The sequence below is a fragment of the Phodopus roborovskii genome, unplaced genomic scaffold (assembly GCF_943737965.1).
Source record: "Phodopus roborovskii unplaced genomic scaffold, PHOROB, whole genome shotgun sequence".
NCBI lineage: Eukaryota > Metazoa > Chordata > Mammalia > Rodentia > Cricetidae > Phodopus > Phodopus roborovskii.
This window is the reverse complement of record NW_026126571.1, coordinates 1,011,812-1,035,804: the sequence shown is the minus strand read 5'-3', so window position 1 is coordinate 1,035,804 and position 23,993 is coordinate 1,011,812. Positions and strand designations below refer to the sequence as shown.

The 23,993-nt window shown below is 39.3% G+C and overlaps 1 protein-coding gene across 1 annotated transcript in view; it reads left to right on the top strand.

Moving 5' to 3' along the window:
- The window catches only part of Exoc6b (exocyst complex component 6B), a 369,762-nt gene that overhangs the window by 45,272 nt on the left and 300,497 nt on the right, over window positions 1–23,993 (top strand). The window contains exons 3-6 of the mRNA XM_051203059.1: window positions 254–301; window positions 2,156–2,246; window positions 2,343–2,388; window positions 15,960–16,164. Coding sequence (XP_051059016.1) covers window positions 254–301; window positions 2,156–2,246; window positions 2,343–2,388; window positions 15,960–16,164 — 390 coding nt within the window. The remainder of the gene's footprint in view (window positions 1–253; window positions 302–2,155; window positions 2,247–2,342; window positions 2,389–15,959; window positions 16,165–23,993) is intronic.

The window sequence follows — 23,993 nt, the reverse complement described above, 5'->3', positions numbered from 1 at the left end:
ACTTTGGAATGTTCTAGCTAAACCAAGCATGTCTTTTGTTCAGCTTTCCTCTTTTGCAAAAGGTCATGGGGATGCCTGTTAGAAAAGTTGACTATAAAGTTTTAACTTGCAGAGAGAGCACTGTACCCCCCATGTGCTGTAATATAGAGCGTATCTAGAGATACCCCAGTCCTTTCAGATTCACTTTTGATCTTTATCCAACTGTTGTCCAAGTGCTTGTTTTTTATGAGTTTACATTGTCTTCTCTCCACAGAACCAAGTGACGGATACTAATAGAAAGCTGCAGCATGAGGGAAAGGAAGTAAGGCCAGTTTCCTTTTGACAAAGTTTTTCTGTTTTTTGCTGCTTTCTTCACTTTGTGCCATATAAGAATATAAGTAATGTGTTGGAATTGTTACTTATTGTAATGTTTACCTGAATAAAATAGACACCTGAATAAATACAGATACCACAGATTGCAGTTAAATAAAATGCGGCCTCTCTTGTCTGTGTTTAAAACAAAAACAAAAACAAAAACAAAAACAAAACAATCCTTGAGTAGTCCCTCGTATCTGCTGGAATGTTCCTCCTCCATCTTCACCTGCCTCAGACCTCTTCTCTTATGGTTCTACCTTCCTTCCTCCTTCTCTCCCCCTTCCTTCCTTCCTTCCTTCCTTCCTTCCTTCCTTCCTTCCTTCCTTCCTTCCTTCCTTCTTTTCAGTAAGGGTTTCATGTAACTTAAGCCTTCTCCGAACTGATCCCTTTTCCAATGTTGTGATTACTGACATATGCCATCACACCTGGCTTATATTATTTTCTTTTCCCTCCCTCCCTTTGTTTCTCTCTCTTTCCTTCCTTTTTGTTATAATCAATTTACTTACTTCATGTCTGATAATATACCAAATACCTGTAATTTTTTCAAAAAAGATATTACTATGTTGCCCAGGCTAGCCTAGAACTCACTCTGTACTCTAGGCTAGTCTTGAACTTAAAACAGTTCTCCTGTCGCAGTCTCCAGAGTCCTGGGCTTATAGGCATGTGCACCCACCTAGCTTATATATTACCTAGGAAGGTCTTTCCTGAGAGTCTTACTGCAAGCTGCAGTCGCACCTTCGTTCCCTGGATTCTTTTTGTTTTCCCTCATTTTTTCCTCCACGGTGCTATCATACTTTTGGTATACATTTTTTACTTATGTGGTTGTTTTTTTCTGTTTTCTTTTATTACAATTAGCTCCATATGGTTAGGGGGATTTTACTTGTTTTATTCATTATTGTTCCTCCTTCATCTTTCTAAAAAGCTACTGTTGTAAAGAGAGTACTCAACAAAATTTCTTTTAAAAAAGAACCATTGATTCTATTAGTTGACAAACATCATTTAAACTTTTACAATTCATACTTTTACATCCATTTATTTATTTTTTTTCTAAAACCAAGACTGCTATTGCTGGGGAGCCAAGAACAGATGATCTGAAATTTATATAATAATCAACACAGCTGAGCTCAAAGTCCACCTTTTCTGACTTGAACTACATTCTCTTCTGTGTCATCTACCTTTCTTGTCTTTATTCTTTCCATGTATCTAAGGGATATAATTTTTAGGGTGTGTGTGTGTGTGTGTGTGTGTGTGTGTGTGTAGTCCTGTAAATAGATGTATAGATTTTTTTTTCATTTCACATAGTCCATATTCTACAGAAATAGTTTGTTACATTGTGAGATGACTATTAGAAGAGAATAAATTAATCTTCAGTAAACTAGATCTTGTATAAAAGCTGTATCTTCTAAATATGGAACTTGTTTGTTAAAATGGGGACTTAGTTGACAATAAGAAGGGCTACCATCTTCCTGGAGTCCAGCACTCACAAGGAAATGTAAATCATGGAGTTTGCATAGAGTTTGGAGAAAATGGGCAAATGTTTGTTTTTTCCTGGATTGCCTTTGTGCTTTAGGGTTCATTTTACACAGCCCCTTTTAGACGTGTGCGCAGGGTGGGGAGAAAGTAGGAAGCCATGCATGTAGGAGTGTTTCACTGATGGAAGAAGGCAGTTCCTTAGCTTGCATTGTAGGTCTTACTAGGAAACTGGGATTCTTGGATGAATTGAATGCAGGGTAGCAAAGTGTAAGTGAAAACCTATTTACAGTTCTTGGCATAATTCTCTTTTTTCCCCCTTTTTGCCAAGCTGGTAATAGCAATGGAAGAGCTGAAGCAGTGTCGACTGCAGCAGAGAAATATTTCTGCCACTGTTGATAAGTTAATGCTGTGTCTTCCAGGTGAGGAGCTGGGAATGGAGCACGGTTGTTGATGTAGTTCCTTTAGCTGTTTATTTTGTTTAAATGATGCCTGTTTGATCTGTTTTCTCTTTCAAGTCCTTGAGATGTACAGCAAACTGAGGGACCAGATGAAAACCAAAAGGTAAGATTTTTTTTAAATTGAGCAGTTTTTATTATCTAAAAAAATTTAAATTTACAATACTTAAAAAAGAGATTTGTTTTCTTATTCATTTATGTGTATGTGTGTGTATGTGTGTGTGCTTGCTGTATGCATGTGTGTGTCTATAGAGACCAGAGAAAGGCATTGGATCCCAGGGACCAGGAGTAACAGGCATGTGTGTGTTGTCTGGTGTGGCTGCTGCAGTCTGAATGTGGGTCCTTTGTGAGAGCAGCACGTGCTCTGAACCACTGCCCCATCTCTCTGGTGCCCCTCTTGCATCTTGAGCTGTCTTCAGTCTTTCCCTGACTTCTGTAACCTCATCAGGTTTGAGGAGTATAGGCCTATTAATTTTTTTTTCTCTTTTGGATCTAAGAGATTGTCAGTGTGTGTTACCAAGTGTGGCTTGATCTTGCTATTTTTTTTTAAAGGTCACACATGTGACAATCTGTTTTTTAGTTGAGCCCCTTAAATCTTTTATACCTGATTCACTTCTCTGTATATGGCTTTCAGTCTAATTTATTATTCATTTGTCCTCACTGTTACTTGTTCTTTCTCTATGTATCTGCTTTCATCTCAATCAGTTAGCTAGATTTTAGGATTCTATCATAGCTTTACTAATGCTTTATAATCCACACCATTTTATTTCTTTAAAATGATTGCTTCTAAGTTTATATTAATCCTCTAACTTACAGTGAATCTTCAAAAAATTATGGCAAATCACACATAACAGAAGGTTCTTGTAATAGTAATACCCATTTAAATGGAAATGCTTTATAGATTTAGTCATTACCTGTTGTATACATGAAATTATCTCACTGTACCCATATTTAGTATGTAATCATTACTTGTCAATTAAAAATTTAAAACTATACCTCAGCTTACCCTCCATTCCTTGTTATTGTTGTCATTGCTCTTATTTCAGAATATGGCATAGTGCCTCTAATACACTTGTGTTTTTGCTATGAAATGTGGTGATATTTTGTTTATGATCCAATAAATAAGGGCTTGCCTGAAGATGAGAGTACAAAGCTAGACACACACTAGTTAGCCACAGAGGCCAGGCAGTGGTGGCACACACCTTTAGTCCCAGCACTCTGAGACAGAAGCAGACAGATCTCTGTTAGTTCAAGGCTACCCTGAGGTACATGAAAATGATCCAGTCTGAAAGAGAGGCAGAGTTCACATGAAGGAGATCTCAGCACTTGGGATCCCACCCTTTAATCCCAGCACTAGAGAGGAATGTAAGGCTGGAGGAGACGAGCTCCGTGCAGTCTGAGGTTTGGTGGAGGCAGATGCAGTCTGGAGATGCAGTCTGAGGACAGGGTCCTCCTTCAGTCTGAGCATTGGTACAGGTTAGCGCTGGCTGCTTTGCTTCTCTGACCTTCAGCTTGAAACCTAATATCTGTCTCTGGGTTTTTATTATTAAGACCAACTGGAATTTGTGCTACATAAATATTTATGTTAACATATTTTAAGAATAAGATTAAAAAGTATTTGTTTATATATTTTAAGTGATCCTGGAACTCTTGTTTCTTTACATAGACCCAAGTTCTTTACTATCTCTTTTTGGATTAGTGTGATAGCTGTGAATTCTTTACTTATTTAAATAACAAAATAAATAAATAAATAAATGAAATTTATCTTAGATTTAACATTATTTAAAATGAATAAATAAAATAAAATTAAATAATTTAAATATTAAATAATGGTTTTTTCCTATTCTACAACATCCATCATTTTATGTGTACAGCTTAGTGTTGTTTTAGAACATTCACGAGGCTATGCCACTGCCTTCACTGTAGAACATGTCATTCACCTCAAAATAAATCTTGTTCCCATTCTTTCTTCCCTTAGAGTGAGCAGAACCAATTTACTTTACATCCGTATGCTTGCATTTTGTGAATATCTCACTTAAAGGGAGTCGAACGGTGTGTGGCCTTCTGTGTTTGATGGCTCCCTCTTGCAGTGTTTTCAGGGTTCAGCCATGCTTTGGCTGAGTCAGTACCTCACTCCTTTTTTCCACTGTGTGGTTGGACTGCATTTTATTTTGCATCATTTGGCAGACATTTGGGTTCTTTTCATTATTTAGTTATTTGAATAAAGCTCTATAGGTGCCTTAATGTGGGCTCTACTCCCTAAGTTCTCTTGGGAATATACCTTTGAGTGAATGCTATAGCTCTGGGTTCTACTGTATTGTGAAACTGGTTGACTACTTCTCAAAGCTGCTGCATCTCTTTAAAATCTACCCAACATCATCAAATGAGTCAGTGTTTATTATTATTCAAAAAATTTTAGATATATTTATTTTATTATTTTATGCATATGAGTATTTTGCCTGCATGTGTGTTTGTGTACCTCATGTTGTATAGTGCTCACGGAGGTCAGAGGAGGGCTTTGGATCTACAGGGACTGGAGCTAAACATGGTTTTGAACTAACATATTGGTGCTGCTTCCTCTAAAAGAGCAACAAGTGCTCTTAGATGCTGAGCCAGCTCTTCATCCCCCGTGTATATTATTGTCTATCTTCTAGTTATAGGCATCCCAGTGGAAAATGTATCTTGTTTATCTCCTGATTGAAAAAAAAAAAAAAAAGAACCCACCTTTGCAGGGCTTGGAGAGATGGCTGAGGGTAGAATGCTTGTTGCACCTCTGATGACCTGAGTTCCATACCCAGAATTGTCTCCTGACCTCCACACATGGCACTGTCTCACTTCCAGCACATCTACATACATACAGTAAGAAATTAAGTAAAAATACTGTTTTTAAAGATAAGCTCTCACCATTCCAAGCTTACCTTGAATTTTTATGTAACTGAGGATGACCTTGAGCGTCCTTAGAACCTCATGCCTTTTCCTCTTGAGTGCTTTTTATCACTATGCTTGGATTATGTTGCTTGGGATGAAATTCAGGAGGCTTTGTTCAGGCTGGAAAAGCACTATATCCCCTGAGCTACAGAGAGCATAGCCCTCCATTGGTTTTTGGCATTTCCTTCTTCTCATTACTGTGCTTCTCTTTAAGTACATGCACGTGGATCCAATTGCTGTTTTCATGTATTTGTTGTGCTACTTCTTGAATCTACTTTTGAACTAACTTTGTTTTTCTGGTTTTAGGTCAAAATAATTTTTGAGTGGATAATGAGCACTATAATATTTTGTTGATGAGTGTCTGAAGCTTGGCTTTTTTTTTTTTTTTTTTTTTTTTTTTTTTGGTGTTGGGTTTTATTTAGGGAAGTAGTGGTTTGTAGGTCTGATTCCTTCAGACCCCATTTTAAAGCCCCGATAGGGCCAGCTGTGATAGCTCATGTCTTTAATTCCAGCACTCAAGAAACTGAGGCAGGTGGATCTCTGAGTTTGAGTCCAATCTTGTCTGTAGTGAGTTCCAGGCCAGCTGGGGATGCATAGTGAGACACTCTCCAACACTAACAACAGAAACCAAAGGTCTGCTAGGCCACGTGCAGTCAGCTTTACAGAATATTTAATCTGGTCTGGATGGAGCAGAGGCCCCTATGAGCCTTTCCATTTGACTGCTTGGGGTTAGGGCATTTCTCTGCTGTTTCTGACCTGCCTGAAGTGTTTCTTATATCCCTGTTAGCCTGGTGCCCCCCCCCCCCCACTTTCTCTCCTCCACTCTTCTCTCCCCCGTTCCTCACCTCACATACTTTGGCTTAGTACTCAGCAAAGACTCCAGGGAAGCCCTATGCAGGTTTCCCCCTCCCCCTTTCCTCCCCTCCCTCCCTCCTGCACAATCTTTTTGGCCTGCTATTTCATGCCTTAATAAGGTCATCAAATCTTTAGGCTCTGTGAGGATTTTTCCTGACTGTGTCCATGATGGAGAGATCACCTTCAGGTAGATAGCGCATTTTGTTTGTTCTCTTCTTGGAATTCTGTTATCAGCTGACTGCTGTTCACTGACTGAAAACAGTTGTTTTAGATATTAGTCAGGATTTACTTGTTTATAAAGTGGTATGTCTTGTCTGTTTCTTGTTAAGCATTGGTGACTGGAGGACTGGCTATTTTTTTTTTTTTTTGAGCTGTAAATATTGAATATACTGTTGAGTTTTATGTTTTCTAAAGATTCTGTAGATTTTTGTCAATAATGTTCTTCTATTATGAAATAAACTACTGTTTTTCTGTGATGAAAGCTAATATTTCATAATTTATTGTTATGAATGAGAAGAAAAAAATTATAGTTTAATTGTGATTTACTTTCAGGAACCTCTTACTAGTAGTTAAAAAAAAAATCTTGAAATAGCCCCTTTTGCAATAGTATTCAACCACTTTATTTCTATTAGGAAACTTCCTAGACCAGTGGTTTGAAACCTGGGGGTCACATCCCCAGGGATCTCAAATGACCTTTTCATAGGGATCACCTAGCACCATTAGAAGTCACAGATATTTACAATTCATAACAGTAGCAAAATCAGTTATGAAGTAGCAATGAAAATAATTTTATGGTTGGGAATTACCACAACATGAGGGACTGTATTAAGGGTTTCAGCATTAGGAAGGTTGAGAATCATTGTGCTCTAGGCAAATGAATTAGAGCAACTGGCTTTCCATTTTTTTTTTTTTTTCTCCTTTTTGTATGTAGCTTTGATTAGCTTCAAACATACTGTGATCTTCCTACCTCTGTCTCCTGATTCAGGGTGTGTGCTACTACACCTGGCCTCATTAGTTAATTTACTTTTATATTCTTAAAGATTTTTTGCAAAACAAGTTTTTGATTATGTATCTGTGTATGTATGTTTATGCACAGGTATCCACAGAGTTTAGAGAGTGTCAGCTCCCCTGGAACTGGAGTTATAAATACGTGGTTGTGAGCTGGCTGATATAAGTGTTGGGATCCAAACTTGGGTCCTGTGCAAGAGCATTAAGTCCACAGTTGTTGTTTTAAAAGATTTTATTATTTGTATTATTACAACAACATATAGTATATGTACTTGTCATTGTAGATGTGTATCAATGCATGCAGGTTTATATAACAAGTACATGTGGTGGCCAGAATTTGATGTTGGGTTTCTTTACTTGATCACTCTCTACGTTTATTTTTTGAGACAAGGTCTGCCATTGGACTTCAAGGATCCACCTGTCTGCATCCCACAGAACTGGGGTTGTAGGCATATCCACCATACCTAGTATTTTACATTAGATGGGGATCCAAACTCAGGTCCTTAGGTTTGTGTAGCATTGTTACTGACTGAGCCATCCCTACAGCCTTCATTCATTTAAAAAGAAAAAAACCTTTTATTTATTTAATTTTATGTGTATGTGCTTGAGTGCAAATATGTGCATCAAGTGTGTGCCGGAACTTACAAAGGTTAGAGGAGGCAACTGAGGTCAGAAGATGCATTGAATCCCTTGTAACTAGAGCTGTAGATGGTTGTGGACTGCCATGTGGGTCTGAGAACATAACATGGGTCCTCTGCAAGAAGAGTAAGCACTTTTAAATGCTGAGCCACCTCTTTAGCCCTCTACCTTCAGTTGTAATTATATAGATGTTGACAAAGGTAGTGTCATGGACTCTATACCTACGTTTTTTTTTTTTTTTCTTTTGTTGCGTGTTAAGTTTTTCATTGGTCGCCACTGTTTAGTCATTTACCTACCTGTGATATCAAACACTCTAGAACTTTGTATAATTTTATTGTTCTGTTCTGTTTGGAACATAAGCTTGCTGTGGAAAAGGCAATGGGGAAATAAGGTGGAGTTCTTTGTTGCCAGGAATCATCGAGTTTTATACTAAATAGCCTTGAAAAATGTGGTTCTATTTGACACAGCTGATGTTTTCAGCCTGGGCTGCATGTCCGCAGGCAGCATGGCTAGATTCTTCTCATTTTGTAAACAGAGCTCCAAGATAGAGCCACACCACAGCGTGTATTTGTCTCTGTGGCTTAATTTCTGACTTTTTAACCATTCTAAAGTTTTTCTTAAGAGGAACCAAATTTTATTGCACGTAGCACTTCATACCTGTTTGTGTCATTGCTATTCTGTGTACACTAAATCATCTAAAATTGTAATGTGTTAGAGTCTGAAATTTTTACTAAAACAATTTAAAATTTATCAATATTCTAAGTTTAGGGTGAATAAGCCTTTCTTTTCTCTGTTTGAACTAAGTTTGATTCTTGAAACCTACAAGAGAAGACATAAAAGGAAACAAGGTAGTTTCTGGAAGTCTTGGTGTTTGTGGTGCTAAGTGTGTTGAGCAAGAAGAGCTGAATCCGTGTGTCTGTTTCATCATAAGAAAATTATCATGAATATTTTCCTGTCTAAGGAAAAAACACTATGATTTCCACTTTTGTCAGTTCTTAGTTATTTCTTTGAACTTTTATCTCTATGACGTATATTTCCTGATATAATACCTATTAATTAATAAATAGTGCATGTTTACATATTTGTACATTTGTTTTTTTTTTTTTTTTTTTTTTTTTTTGCGGGGTGAGACTGGGTTTGACCTATAACTTACTGTGTAGTCTAGGCTTTGAACTTGTGAACTCATGATGAATGGAAAGACCCGCGGAGGGCTCGAACCCTCATGCCCCGGCTCAGGAAAGGCGGCTTCCCCCCCCAAATCACTCACGAGAGAGAAGCAGTCTTGATGCAAAAGCATGAGGTCTTTTATATTCCAGTGCACTGGGGTCCGCAGCCATACTCCACATGGGGTAAAGGACTGGGAACCCTGGGTACAGGGTTCAGACAGCTTTTATAGGGTTACAACAAAGCCCACACATTACAAACCAATCATCTCATAGCATCCAGTGTGGACCAATCAATTTGAACTATCCAAGCCCGCACTTTGCCCAGGAAGTCCGCTTTCTCTGGGGCTCCTGGGTAGTGTGACAAGCCCATGCTTAGCCCAGGAAGTCTGCTTTCGATAGGGCTCCTGGGTAGTGTGGCACAGCTCATTTCCTGTTCTCATTCATTCACAGGTGCTGTCAGTAACCCACCCTGTCGTAAAACAGTCAAGAATGACCTTTTGCCTATTTACTGCTAGGGGGCAGAGTCTAGGGAAAATTAGGCTAAATTTTTCCATCCTTACAGAACCTCCTGCTTCAGCCTCTCAAAATGCTGTGAAAGCCGCCATGTATGGCTTACATGTATACTTTACAAATGTTATGATTGTAAGGTTTGTTTGTTTTTAAATTAGTACATCATCTAGGAAACATTTATGGAAAGGATAGATCAAGCTCCAAGCTCATCTCTTTGCTCCCAAAACCTATTACCACATTGTTCTGAGGTGGTGGATGGATGAGCCAGGCATACAACTAAAGAGAACCAGTGATGTCCTAGATTTAGGCAAAAGACTGAGAAGTGTTAGGTATAGATTTTTTTTTAATGTAAATATATATATATATATATATATATATATATATATATATTTTTTTTTTTTTAAAGACAGAGTTTTACTAGATAGTCTTGACTGGCCTGGAACTTGGTTTGCAGACCAGACTGGACTCAAATTCTCAGAGACCTGCCTGTGCCTCCTTGTTCTTGGCTCAGAGGCATGCACCACTGCTTGGTTGGTATACGCTATCTCTTAAGAAATGTTTTGCAGTGATAAATATTTTTGACTATAAAATTCTGTTTTTGAGTCATATTATTTCATTTATCAGCTCAGCTATTTTTTAATTAATTGTTTTTTAAATTGAAGCTTGAGGACCCATTTTGGTTTTCTGTGAATTAAAAAAAAATCGTTCTTTTTTCTCTTTGCTTCACTATTCTTTCCTTCCCCTCTTCCTTCTCACCCTCTTCCACCCTCCTCTCCTCTGCTCTCCTCTCCTCTCCTCTGCTCTCCTCTCCTCTCCTCTGCTCTCCTCTGCTCTCCTCTCCTCTCCTCTCCCTCTCCTCTCCTCTCCTCCTCTCCTCTCCTCTCCTCTCCTCTGCTCTCCTCTCCTCTCCTCTGTTCTCCTCTCCTCTCCTCTCCTCTCCTCTCCTCCTCTCCTCTCCTCTCCTCTCCTCTCCTTTCCTCTCCTTTCCTCTCCTCTCCTCTCCTCCTCTCCTCTGCTCTCCTCTCCTCTCCTCTGCTCTCCTCTGCTCTCCTCTCCTCTCCTCTCCTCTCCTCTCCTCTCCTCTCCTCCTCTCCTCTCCTCTCCTCTCCTCTCCTCTCCTCTCCTCTCCTCCTCTCCTCTCCTCTCCTCTCCTCTCCTCTCCTCTCCTCTCCTCTCCTCCTCTCCTCTCCTCTCCTCTCCTCTGCTCTCCTCTCTCCTCTCCTCTCCTCTCCTCTCCTCCTCTCCTCTCCTCTCCTCTCCTCTCCTCCTCTCCTCTCCCTCTCCTCTCTCCTCTCCTCCTCTCCTCTCCCTCTCCTCTCCTCTCCTCTGCTCTCCTCTCCTCTCCTCCTCTCCTCTGCTCTCCTCTCCTCTCCTCTCCTCTGCTCTCCTCTCCTCTCCTCTCCTCTCCTCTCCTCTCCTCTCCTCTCCTCTCCTCTTTTGTTGGTGGTGCTGGCCTGATGCAAACTAAGTAAGCATCTACTATTCTGTTACTTTCCCAGCTCAATTTTGTTGTTGCTTATTTTGTTTTTTGAGAGAAAGTCTTATATAATCCTGGCTGGTTTTGAATTCATTATGTTGCCAAGGGTGACTTTGAACTTTGGACCCTCCTGCCTCTGGCCCTCAGGTACTAGGAGGGTTCTAAGTATATATTGGGAATGGAACCTAGGACTTCATGAATGCCTGGAAAGTAGTCTACCAACTAAGCTCATCTAACCCCATTATGTAAAGACTCAATTTTAGAAATAGGCCCTGTGATACATGTGTGTTGTACCAGCACTTGCAAGGTAGATGCAGGAAGATCAGTAATTTAAGGATAATATTAGCCACATGGAGAGTTTGAGACTAGCCTGTCATTATGAGGGCTTGTTTTATAAGAATAAGAAAAGAACAAAATGAACTTAAGTTTATTAGTCATTTGTATATACATCACGCATCTTTATGGGTTAGGTTAGATGCCCATCAATAGATGAATGGTTAAAAAAGAAAATGTGGTTCATATCCAATAGAATTTCATTCACTTATAAAGAAAAATGAAATATATCCTTTGTAAGAAAATTAATGCAGTTGGAGAACACTGTGATATGTGAATAAAGCCAGAGAAATGCCACATATTTTCTGTTATATATAGACTCTAGACTTAAATATTGTGCGTGTACTAGTTATTTCTTATCTAATATCTAGGTTAGTTTGTTTTATTTTCTAATGTAAATTGGTCTATAATTCAAGAGACTTATATATTTTTATCCATTAAAGTTTCCTTTGAAGTCATGAAAGTAGACAGAGTACCTTGAGATGGGATGAGGAGATATAAAATGTAGAGGTGAGTGAAGGAAAGAAGGGATGATACAAGAGCAGGAGGTTGAAGAGATGAAGTTCGGAAGAGAGACAGGAACAACAAGGAAAGGAAATGGATAAGAGTGAAGTGCAATGGCATTGTAGGAAAATGCCGTAAAATGAAACCCATAGCTATGCTCTGACTTAAAAAGAATAAAGAGGCAATAAGAAACCTGTAAAAAAAAAATTTACTGTATATGCCGGATATTAGTAAAAAACATTTTCTTTCTTTTGCTTTTGAAACACAATCTTACCATGTATCAATGAATGGCTTGGAACTCTATGTAAACCAGGCTGGCCTCAATCTTACAGAGATCCTCCTGCCTCTGCCTTCTGGCATTAAAGGCATGCACTACCACCCTCCTCTCTTCTCCCCTCCTCTTTGATGCTCATCCCTCTCCTCCCCTTGTGTTCTCTCTCTCTCTCTCTCTCTCTCTCTCTCTCTCTCTCTCTCTCTCTGACTGTGGTATTTCATAATGTAGCCTAGGATGGCCCCAAACTTGTGCCAATTTTCTACCTCTGTCTATAGTGCTATAATTATAGGTAAGTGCCCCCGTGGCCAGTTTCTACATGCATAACTTTTTGGAGACTGTTGTCCAGCCTGGGCTTTCTTTGAATCCTTGATCTTCCTGTCTCTGTCTCCCAAACAGATAGTTGTTTTTTGTTGATTTATGAATCTTAGGATTTGCCTTCTTATGCTTATGGAAACTTTTCTATCTGTCATATGTATAGTATCCTTTCTTTATTTCTTATGTCTCTCTGGTTGCAAGAAATACTTATTTTCTTTAAATCATATTAATAGAATAATTTCATTGATTGGAGACCTACTGGAGACAAACAAATGTAAGGAAAACACTCAAGGTATAGTTGTGGGTAAGAACCTCATGAACAAAACTTCAGGACTCAGGAAACAATTGCAAGAATCCAAAAAGAGGAATACATAAAATTCAAAAGCTTCTGTACTGAAAAAACAAAAACAAACAAACAAACAAACAAAAAAAAAACAATCAGTAGAATGAGAAGACATCCACAGAATATTACAGAATCTTTGTTAACTGTATATCTGATTGGTGATTAATATCTAGACACTATTAAGATTTAAATAATATCAAACACCAAATGAATAAATCATCCAATCAATAAATAGGAAAATGAGCTGAATAGACAAAACACAAGTGGCTAAAAATATGTGGAAAGAATGTGCTATATCTTTGGCCACCAAGAAAATGTAAACTAAACCTACACTGAGATTCCATCCCTGGGGGACAGTGAAATGCCCACTGGGTAAAGGTGCCCATAAGAAAGGATTTCAATAAGTTGATGTCTGACCTCACATGTGCTTAATTACTATCATCTTCCTCACTTAAACAAAAAATAAAAATGTTTTAAAACATTAAAAATGAAATAATTATAAAAACCAGACAAACACCCCAGAAAACAAGAACAAAAGACAGAAAATGCTGGTAATGTGGGGAAAAAAGCGACCTTTATAAAAGATCCTCGTGAAGATATAGGCACTGTGGAAAACAGTTTGAAGATTCTCAAAATGTTAACAATAGAGTGTCGTATTATTAAGTTGTCTCTCTCCTGGGTTTATACCTGATGGATACTAAGCACAGGTCAGTGATACTTGCACATTATGTTTATAAATGCCCTAATCACAATAGCCAAGTATGGTATGAAACCAACCTTGGTGCCTGCCACCAGATGAATAGGTAAAGAAAATGTGGTTTGATGGGAGAAGTCCTAACGTATATATATTTCTCTTATTGGTTGATGAATGAAACACTATATGGCTCGTGACCAGGCAGGCAGGACTGATAGGTGGGGCTACCAGAGTAGGAGAATTCTGGAACTGTCGGCAGACATCAGTTGCCATGTGAGCCGCCTAAGGAGTTAGAGGTATGGACCCTTCTCCAGTAAGATAAGACCACGTGAAAATACTTAGACTAATAGAAATGGGTTAATAATTAAGACAGAGGTAGGCAATAAGAAGTCCAAGCCACTGGCCAACAGTTTTATAATTAATATAGCGTCTGTGTATTTATTTGGGGTTCAAGGGACACGGGACCTACCTGCTGGACAAGAAACATTCACATTACAGTGGTTCATATACACAATTTACCAATAAAGAAAAATGAAATCAGGGCACTTGCTGGAAAATGGCTCATGGAGAGATCATTATGTTAAAATAAGTCAGATTCAGACAAATGCTGTATTTTTTATCTTTAGATTTAAATGTAGATGTATGAATAAATACAATGGCACATGAAAGTGCTATGAACCTGCACGAATGAAGCTGTATTAAACAGATATACTTCACGTAATAATTTTATTTTATTATATAATAAACCCATACATGATGTAGTTGTTGACTGAGGGAGGAGGAAGTAATACAAACAGTGAGGAGGGAGAAACAAAAGGGTAGTGGAGAAATAGAAAGAAAGCAAACCGTATTTTCTCTTACGTGCAGAATCTACATTTAACTATACACATTAGCCTTTTTTCCTACTCAAATGTCATGAAAGCCAAAGGAGACTATTTGAGGGGAGGATGAGGATTAGTGAGAGGAGGAAGGAGGAAGGAGGAAGGAAGGTACTGGGGGACTAAATTTGAGCAAGATGCAATGAAAAATGTATGAAAACTTGTTATGAAACCAATTTTATACACTAAGAAATCAATAAAAAGAAACTTTAAAATACTGATTGCAGATTTTTAAGGTTTCCTTACACAGTTTACTTTCAACCTATTTGTGTCTTTAAAGTATGTTTCATGTAGACAAATACCCTGCTTTCTAAAATCCCACTTTGGGTGTTTGCACTTTAGTTGGAATTTATAGTCCTTTTATATTTAATGTAGTTATTGATAGGGTTGGACTTTTCTGTTTCATAGTTTTTCCAGTCTTCTTGTTTCCTTCTTATTTCTCCTTTCTGCCTTCTTTTGCTTTAAATATTCTGCCTTCTTTTGCTTTAAATATTCTGCCTTCTTTTGCTTTAAATATTCTGCCTTCTTTTGCTTTAAATATGTTGGAATGTATAATTTTATTTTGTTGACTTTGAAAATATTAGTTTTTTTACATTTATTTAGTTTATGTGTTTGAATGTTTTGCCTGCATGTGTATACATATACTATGTTCCTGAAGTGGCCAGAAGAGGGTACAAGATTCCTTGGAACTGGAGTTGTGGATGGTTGTGTTGCCTTATGATTGCTGGGAACTGAACCCTCGTCCTCTCCCAGAACATCCAGTGCTTTTGACCACTGATCCATTTTTCCAGCCCCCTTAAAAGTACTTTCTGATTTGCTTTTGTGGAGTTTGCTCTATAGATTATAATATGCCTCTCAGTTTATTGCTGTTTGCTTTAAAGTCTTTGTCTATATAAATCTGATATATGTAAACTGCTAGCTTTAAGTAGCTCATTTTCTTCTTTCCTCTTCTTGTATTCTGTTGACATATTTATGAAATATTTTATGAATCCAATTGTGTGTTGTCAAATTATTACTTTAAAATATTCTCAAAGAAATTAAGAAATATAAAAATCTTAATATTTTCATTTTAGCATATATGTAGTTACTTTACCACTTTATATACTTTCCAGTCTTTGTTCCAAATGTCTTCTTTCCTAATGCCAGTAAGACTGCTGGTTTTCACAATGATTGCTATGACTGATCACCAGGCTCAGGGGAGCTGCAGGTGAGGTAACAGAAGTGTCTTGGGCAACGACAGTAGTAGCACTTCTGTGGAGCAGTTCCATTAATTTCCCTGAAATCTTGAAATTGTTGTTTTGTATTGATTTACACACAACATACACAGACAAACATACATGCATGATTTCTCCAACTCTTCTCTCTGCTTTCATTAGAAACCTAGCTTGGGTTATTTCATAGAATGGTATTTTGACAATGAGATAATTAAAAAATTATATATAATTAATTTTATTGGTATTCATGTTTGCAAATTGGACAGATTTTTGGATATTACTAATCTTTAAAGCATATATTATTATTTTGTTTTGTTTTGTTTTGAGACAGGGTTTCTCTGCATTATTTTGGAGGCTGTCCTGGAACTTGCTCTGTAGACCAGGTTGGCCTTAAATTCACAGAGATTCACCTGACTCTGCCTCCCGAATAATTTTTAATAGTTAAGAAGTTTTCATCAAAACACTACATTGTCTTGAAGCACAATGAAAGCTAATTGAGGAAGACTAAAATCAGCTAAGGTGGTTGATTTCTTTTGTAGGCACTATCCTGCCCTGAAGACTCTGGAGCATCTGGAACACACCTATCTGCCTCAAGTGAGCCACTATCGGTTCTGCAAGGTGATGGTGGACAACATCCCCAAGCTTCGGGAGGAGATAAAGGATGTTTCTATGTCTGACCTCAAAGACTTTCTGGAAAGCATCCGCAAGCATTCAGACAAAATTGGAGAGACTGCCATGAAGCAAGTAGGTCCTTGGTTTGTGACAGATTTGCCCTTGGCTTTGCAAGTATTTGGTTATACCTAGATTTATCCTTGCCAAGTGTCTTAATTGCTTCTTATCATTTTAGGAAATGTCCTTCATAAATGAAAATGTTATTATCTTAACAGAGCAATGAGATGTGTTGTTCACTCTGTGGCTTTTAAGCAAACAGTTACCGATTGTGATGGTCCGTGTCAGAGTCGGAGAGAATTCAGTTTACAAAACAAACGTTTTCCTTGACTTTGTAAAGTTCAGAGTCTTTTAAAGCCTTCCTTTTAGTTGACAACATAAATTGTGTTACATGTGCCTTTGGTTGGTTATTTACCTCATTTTCTTTAAATCATGATCAGAGACCTTACTTTAAGAACTGAATCTACTGGAGACAAACAAACTGGAAGTGTCATGCCATGCATAAATATTTCAATATGGATGGGTGTTAGTGACAGAGAGGTCTGTGGGGATTGTGGGTTATGATTGCAGATAGGGAAATATTTATTGCCCATAAATTCAGGAAATGAATTATGAATATTTTTTCTTTAAATATCTTTATCTCCAAGTCACCAATACCACGAGGAATGCCTTTAGTCACTGTGAATGAACAGTAATGATTTTCAGTAGCACTTCCTCTTGAAATTTAAGTCGCATGATGTTATAAAGATGCTTTAGCACACTTGATGATATAGCCTGCAACAATAAACAGATTTTAATTATTTATGGAAAATGTTTTATGGTTTTGTAAACAAGAGTTCTCTAGTAGATTTCTATTATATTGGGAGGAACAAGGCACAGTAGATTACATTTGGAAGCATAATCTTAGTGTTCAACAGCATTAATAGCCTCGGTTCAAATGTCTGTCTGATACTACAGAAGAGATTTGCCAATTATTTTTTCAAAAGGCATGTTTTTTTAAATCTCCTTTTAAATTTTATTGGTGTTATGCTTTAAAAATATGAGAAGTGTAGGCTGCAGTTCGTGTCTCAGCCTCTTGAGTGCTCCCACTGTAGGCCTGTGCCACCAGTCCTTAGTGCTGGACTGAAAGGCACACGCTGCTACACCCAGCTGGATGCTGGCTTTTTGAAAGTTGGTCTTCTATGCTTCTGTTAGAAGCTGAAAGAGAGTTCTGTTATAAATATTATCCCTTAATTTAATTTGAGCTTAGTTGTTCTCATTCTTTAATTATCTGAAGAAATGAATGCCCAGGGAAGGAAGGAGGCTTGCTCAAATGCAAGCAACTTGTCAAGGGCAGACCCTGTAGTAAAAATCAGATAACCTCTGGGTGGATATGTTAACTATGACACCTATTCTTTATAAACTAGTAAACAGTTAGCTGGCATATTTTTATTCAGCAGAGGAATAGTGAAGAAATCTTTTATGAATTCAGGAACAAACTTTTATGAATTCAGTACTTTTAATTAACTATAAAAACTTGCATAATATTAGGAATGGCTGTTAGAATATGGATAGAATAGAATAAATATGAATAATTGATTTCTTCAAGCCATCTATTATATTATTTTCTAACTCATTTAAGAACTCTTCCTCTGCTCTCAAGATTCCCTTTCTAGTTTCATGACATGTTCACAGGCACACATACATGCCCATGTGCATAGGCACATATAGGATTTAAAGTTTAAATTGTAAATTAAAGAAAATGTCATATTTGTCTTTTTGGTTCTTATTTATTTCATTTAATTTTAAATATTATGATTTTACTTTATTCATGGCTGCATAAAATTCCATTGTGTATATTTATCACACTTTATTTATTCGTTTGTTGGTATTAGGCTAGTTCCATTTCTTGGTTGTTGTGAGTAGTACAGATGTCTCTGTTGAGAGCTGATACAGAGTCCTTTGGTTGTATTATAACTAAGTGTGTATGGTTGGGTCATATAGCAGTTCATTCTCTGTATTTTGAGGACCCTCCATCCTGATTTGCACAGTAGCCATATAAGTTCATACTTCTTTCCTCCCTCCATCCGCATTCCTCCTTTTCCTCTTCCCTCCCTCCTCTCTTCCTCCCTTCCTACATACCCCTGTTGTCCTGGAATTCACTGTGTAGACCAGGGTGTCCTCAAACTTAAAGAGATCTGCTCCCAAGTGCTGGGATTAAAGGTGTGCACCACTAGACTTGGTTAATTTACATTACTGATGCTGAGGTTGTTGAATACCATCCCCAGGGAACTAGAGGGAAAACCAAATACTATTATTCAGCTATAGGAAGATAGCAACCTAATAACTTCTGATGACCTTTTGCTTTGCTCAGCTATCATCAGAGAAGCTTTTCCTTGCAATATATAGGGATTCACAACTGGACAATGTACAGAGAGTGAGAGACTTTGGAACACAGTCTTAAATGAGATGTCTTTATCAAACCTCCTCTGTGCAAAAGAGGAGGCAGAAAGATTTTAAGAGCCAGACATGGTGAATAATTAAAAGGAAACAGTGTCTTCTGAACCCATAAAGGTCTGTGCATGCTGCTACAGTCCTTGTGAGTTCATATGTGTATCAATCCTATTGTGTCTGCAATTGATACTTACTTGGAAAAGAAAAGTTGCTTTTCTCCAATTGAGTTTTATTAGGTATATTAACCACACTTTAGGATAGGTCTTACATTTAGGAGTTGTTGACCAAAAAATGAAATTAATGGTATTTTTTTTTAACTTTTATTGATTCTTTGTAGATTTCACATCATACATTCCAGTTCTACCTATCTCCCTGTCCCCTTGCAATTGCCCTCTGCCCTTGAATCTTCACCCCCAAACAAAACCAAATAATAATAATAATAAACACCAAATAAAGCAACAAAAAAGAATAAACTTGTAATGGAATCTGTAGTGTGGCCTGGTGAGTCACAGAATTTACCGTGTAGTCCATATGTCTTCACTTGTAAGTCCTCATTGCTATGAGTCATTGGTCTGGTCTGAGGCCTCTGGTTTCTGCTACACCATAGGTAATGTACTGGGGCTCCTCTTGGACGTCCGGTGTCATGGAGATCCTGTTGGTTTGGGTTTGTAGGTTCACCCCCTTCGCATGGTTCAGAGTTCATAGATTTGGCGAATGCTGGGGTGGCACAACTCATAGCCCTGGTTCCAGGTGGTGGCTGGGTTTGTCAGCTTGCTAGCTTTCCCTCATCATCAGTACCAGATGAGCTCTTCAGCACTACCTTTAGCTCACCCAATGCAGCCTACAGCAAGGAGTGGGGCCAGCTCTCTTACTCTTAGGCCCTTAGATCCGAGTACTCCTCACTCATATTGCCAGGGCCAGCTCTACTGTTTAGCTCAGGCAATGTGTAGGGGCCTCTCTCCTGAATGCTGTAGTGGGAATATGGGTGGGGATGGGGGGTGGTGTAAGGAGTAAGGTTTTCCTCCTGCCGCCGGTCTTGTCCCGCCGCTGTGCCGGCCCCAAATAACACACAGAGACTCTGTATTTGATACAATGCTGTTGGCCAGGTACTAGTTTCTTATCGGCTAGCTCTGTCTTAATTATTAACTCATTTCTTTTAAATATAAGTACTTTCACATGCTCTAGTCTTACCAGGGGGTGGGGCAGGCGTCTCATCTCCCCAGGTTCTCCATCTTGACTCCTCCTTACCACTTCCTCTTTCTTCCTTGTCTCCTAGTCCCTCCTATCTTCCTTTCCTATTGGCCAGCAGTGCTTTATTCATTAACCAGTATGAGAAACATATATATAAAACGGCATCGCCCATCATCTCCTCTTTTCTGTCTAAATAAAAAGAAGGGTTTTAACCTTAGCATAGTAAAATATATCACACAACAGTTATCAAATATGAATCACAGTTAACAATATTTAGTCCATTAACATTTAGCAAGATTTGAAGAAAATATTCCATCATCTATCCTATCTTTGTGAGTCTAAAGTCCTATATGTAACTTATCTTTAATCCTAATCCTAACTAAGGAAAACTATAACCATAACTATCTGTCTTCAACTCCTTCAAAGACCACAGAAGGATAGTATATAAACTCTAAAAATGACAGAGACATCTTGCCTTGTCAGTCACCTGAAGTTCTTCTGTAATATTCCATCTTCAGCCCATAGGCCATAGTGTGTCTGGCAGACTCCTCAGCAAAGCAGGAAACTTTAAACTGTCTTCTTGTATTGGCAGTTTGTCAGTCACTTTCCTCTGTGTCCTGCAGACTGTCTGGCAGACCCTTCCATGAAGCAGGAACTCTGTAGCAATGTCCATCTTGAATCAGCAGTCACTTTTTTGTGGTTCCTGCCGAACAGATGTTTATTCAGGGAGAAATAACTCACAACATAGACAGGTGAACACCAACAGTTTCCTGCTTTCAAGAATTCCTCTGGATCTCCTGTCCTGTGCGGCTGACAACCTAGTTCCCCAGGTCACTTCCGCCCCTGGCTCCACCCCCCAATGGGTGTGGTCAGTGCCACAGAAGGAGGCAAAGTGAATATCCCACTACAGGGTGGTGTCGCGTCTACCTCGGCCAGCAAGGAAACACGACCACGACTCTTCTTCAAGCAGTTTATTCAGGAACCTTGTACATCAGCTTCTCTTCTTTTTCTGCCCCAGCAATCCCTTAAATGTGCGCTCACAGCCCATCAGCTCATGCCACCTGGCGATCCCCGATAGGCCACAGAAGGAGGAAGTGCACCAGATCCATCAAGCACTTCCAAATAAGGCTTGTTTACAGCTAACCTCAGACTACCTGGCATCCAGCCAGGCGCCATCTTGGGGCTGTGGCTTCCCACAGGGTGGAGCTGGGTCATGACATTATTTAGCATAATTGATGTTTGATAATTAATATTTAGCATAATTAATGCTTATTTTTGCTCTTGTTTCATTCCTTGGAAAACATGGAAGTAAATCTTAACTTTTATGAGCAGTGCTGTTCCTAGTAAATTTCTAAAAACAGTAATGTTACATTTAGTTCTTAACTATTTTTAGCTACTAAGGGAATAAGCAACAATGTCACAGACAATGTCATGAGAAATACAACCTAGCATTTCTGAATATTATCTTGGGCCCAGACACCACCATGGCAGGGTAGTAGCACAGGCTTCCAAGATCAGTATGACCTTAGCAGCTGCATGGACCCTGGCGTCAACATGGTCCCTGGTGGCTGGCTAGACTCGTGTCCTCAGAGCTCGTTGTGGCAACTGGATCTATGGACATCACCCCAGATCCCAACGTCCACAGTGCCACAGACTTAGACATGGTCCTAGGCAGTAGCCTGTGCCCAGAAGTTTCCATGGCTCCAGGTAGCAGCACCGGCCACCCAGATCAGCATGGATCTGAGTGTGGCAGGATTCTCAGACACTGACATGGTCCAAGGTGGCTGACCAGACCCTGATCTTCTGCATGGCCCTCGGTGAAAGCAGGAGCCCTGTACATCAACACAGATCCCTGGCTGCTGTATAGCCCTGGACCCAGATATGACCCTCTGCAGCAGCCCTGGCCCAGATGACACCATGCCCCAGGTAGGCCACTCAGATCAGGACATCCTGTGGCAGCATCATCCTTATACATCGACATAACCACAGGTTGAGACCTAGAGCCTGCCTGGGCATCTATGTGACCTTTTGGTGGCAACATGGTCCACAGACATCAATATAGACCCTGGCTATGGTAAGACTATGGACCTAGTCATGGTCCTAGGCAACATCTGAGGCCATGGTTCCAGGTGGCTACATAGGCTATATATACTGGCATGGCCACCTTAGCAGCAGAGCCCTTGGATACCAACATGGCCCTAGGTGGCAGCCTAGACCCCTGGCATCAGCACAGTTTTTGATGGTCCTAGGAGCCACAGACATTAACACAGACCCTGGCTGCAGCAGGACCATGGACCTAGACATGGTCATCAGCAGCATCACAGTTGTCACCATGGCCCTTGGTGGCCATGCAGGCCATTCAGATTGGTATGGCCCTTTTGGCAGTACCCTTAAATATCAGTGTGGCCTCACCACAGGCCCATGTACAGCTTCCAGTGATGACAGGAGCCATAGACATCAACACAGGCCCCCTCAGCTGCTCAAAGGCCCTGGATCAGGGCTTGATACTTGGTCATAGCTCAGGCCCAGGAGTCTCCTTGGACTTGGGTGGTCACTGGTTATTTACATCAACCCATTCCTTAACACCCTCACCTCTCCAGATCCCCCTCTCTGCCCACCCCATATACCATTTCATTTCTCTTTCTCCTCCCCACCTTGTGAGCTCTCAACACAGTGGTGCCTAGCTTGACACAATCAAGGCTCTTGGTTGTGTCACAGGTGGTGCTTGGTCCCAGTAATAAGGGATGGGGAGGAGCTGTGGCCGCCTTTTCTGTCTTTGGTGCCTGGGCCCAGAGACTTCAGACAACTTGATATGAAGGTACCTGATTGCCTGGCACCAGAGGCACCAGGCTTGTGTGCCCCACAAAATTCCGGGGTATTCAGTGCCGATTCAAATCTGGGTGGGGTAGCAGCGTCCTAACCCAGACCCACACCACTCAATGGTGTTTTTACAGACCTTTTGTCTCATACTTCTTTGTATGGGCATATCTTTTGCTTGCTTACTTTCTATTTTGTTTTCCATATTTGTGATTTTGTAGAGCTTTTCTTTTCTCTTTCTATGGTTTTTTTTTTTTTTTTGTTTTTTTGTTTTTTTGTTTAGATGGACAGAGAAAGGGCATGGAATTGGGTGAATGAGGAGTTGGAGGAGGGAAAAGCATGATCAGATTATATGAAACTTTTTAGATAAAAAGTGTAAAAAAGGAAATGGAGTTGTCAGTGACTGTGCCTAGGAATTCTTTTAGTAACTTTTGAAAATAGTTTTTATTAGGATATATTAATTATACAAAAACATATGGTTTCACTATGTTTCATTATATCCATAAAATGTGTTTTGGTCATATTCAATTCCCTTTATTCTTTCTTATACCCTCCTCATATATTATTATTCTTTTTTATCTCCTTCATTTCACCAGATAGTCTCCCTTCTACTTCCATATTCAACCGACTTGTTTACAGAGCATGAACCTCACCAGTGGTTATACCACTGAAGAGAAAGTCTTTCCCTCCCCTGGCAACCATTAACTGCATATAGATCCTCAGGGAGGGCTAGGCCTTTTGAGTCCAACCCTTCAGTAACTTTTTTTTCCTTCCAGAATGTACCTTGGGAAAGGATTAATGGTCACTATTATTATTATTAATTATTATTATTATTATTATTTCAAATTTGACTGTGTTGACTAAGTCTTCACTAGGACAAAATGAGCCATTAGATTTATTGTTCAAAACATCTTTAGATTTAATTCTGGCACTGTGTTCCCCACTGAGTTCATGCAGGCCATGTAATGACCACCATATAAAGAGTATTGTTGAAATATCTTTTGTGTTGGATTATAAACAGAACATCCACAGAGCCAATGAACTTGTTTATTTTCTATTTATCTAGGTTTTCTTTGTGATAATTTTTCTTAATTTAAATGTGAAACAAGCTTGTTTTACATGTCATATATGTCAATCCCAGTTTCTGCACCCTCCTGTCCTCCCCTGTCTCCCCTATCCCCTACCAACCCTCATCCCATCCACTCTCTGCTTCACTGGGAGCAGACTTCCATGGGGAGTCTTTAAAGTCTGTCATATCATTTGTAGCAGGGCATAGGCCCTCCCCATGTGTCTAGGCTGAGGGAGTATCCCTCTATGTGGAATGGGCTCCCAAAGTCCATCTGTATACTAGGGATAAATACTGATCCATTACTAGAGGCCCCATAGACTGCCCAGTCCTCCTAACACCCACATTCAGGGAGTCTGGGACGGTCCTATGCTGGTTTCCCAGCTGTCAGACTGGG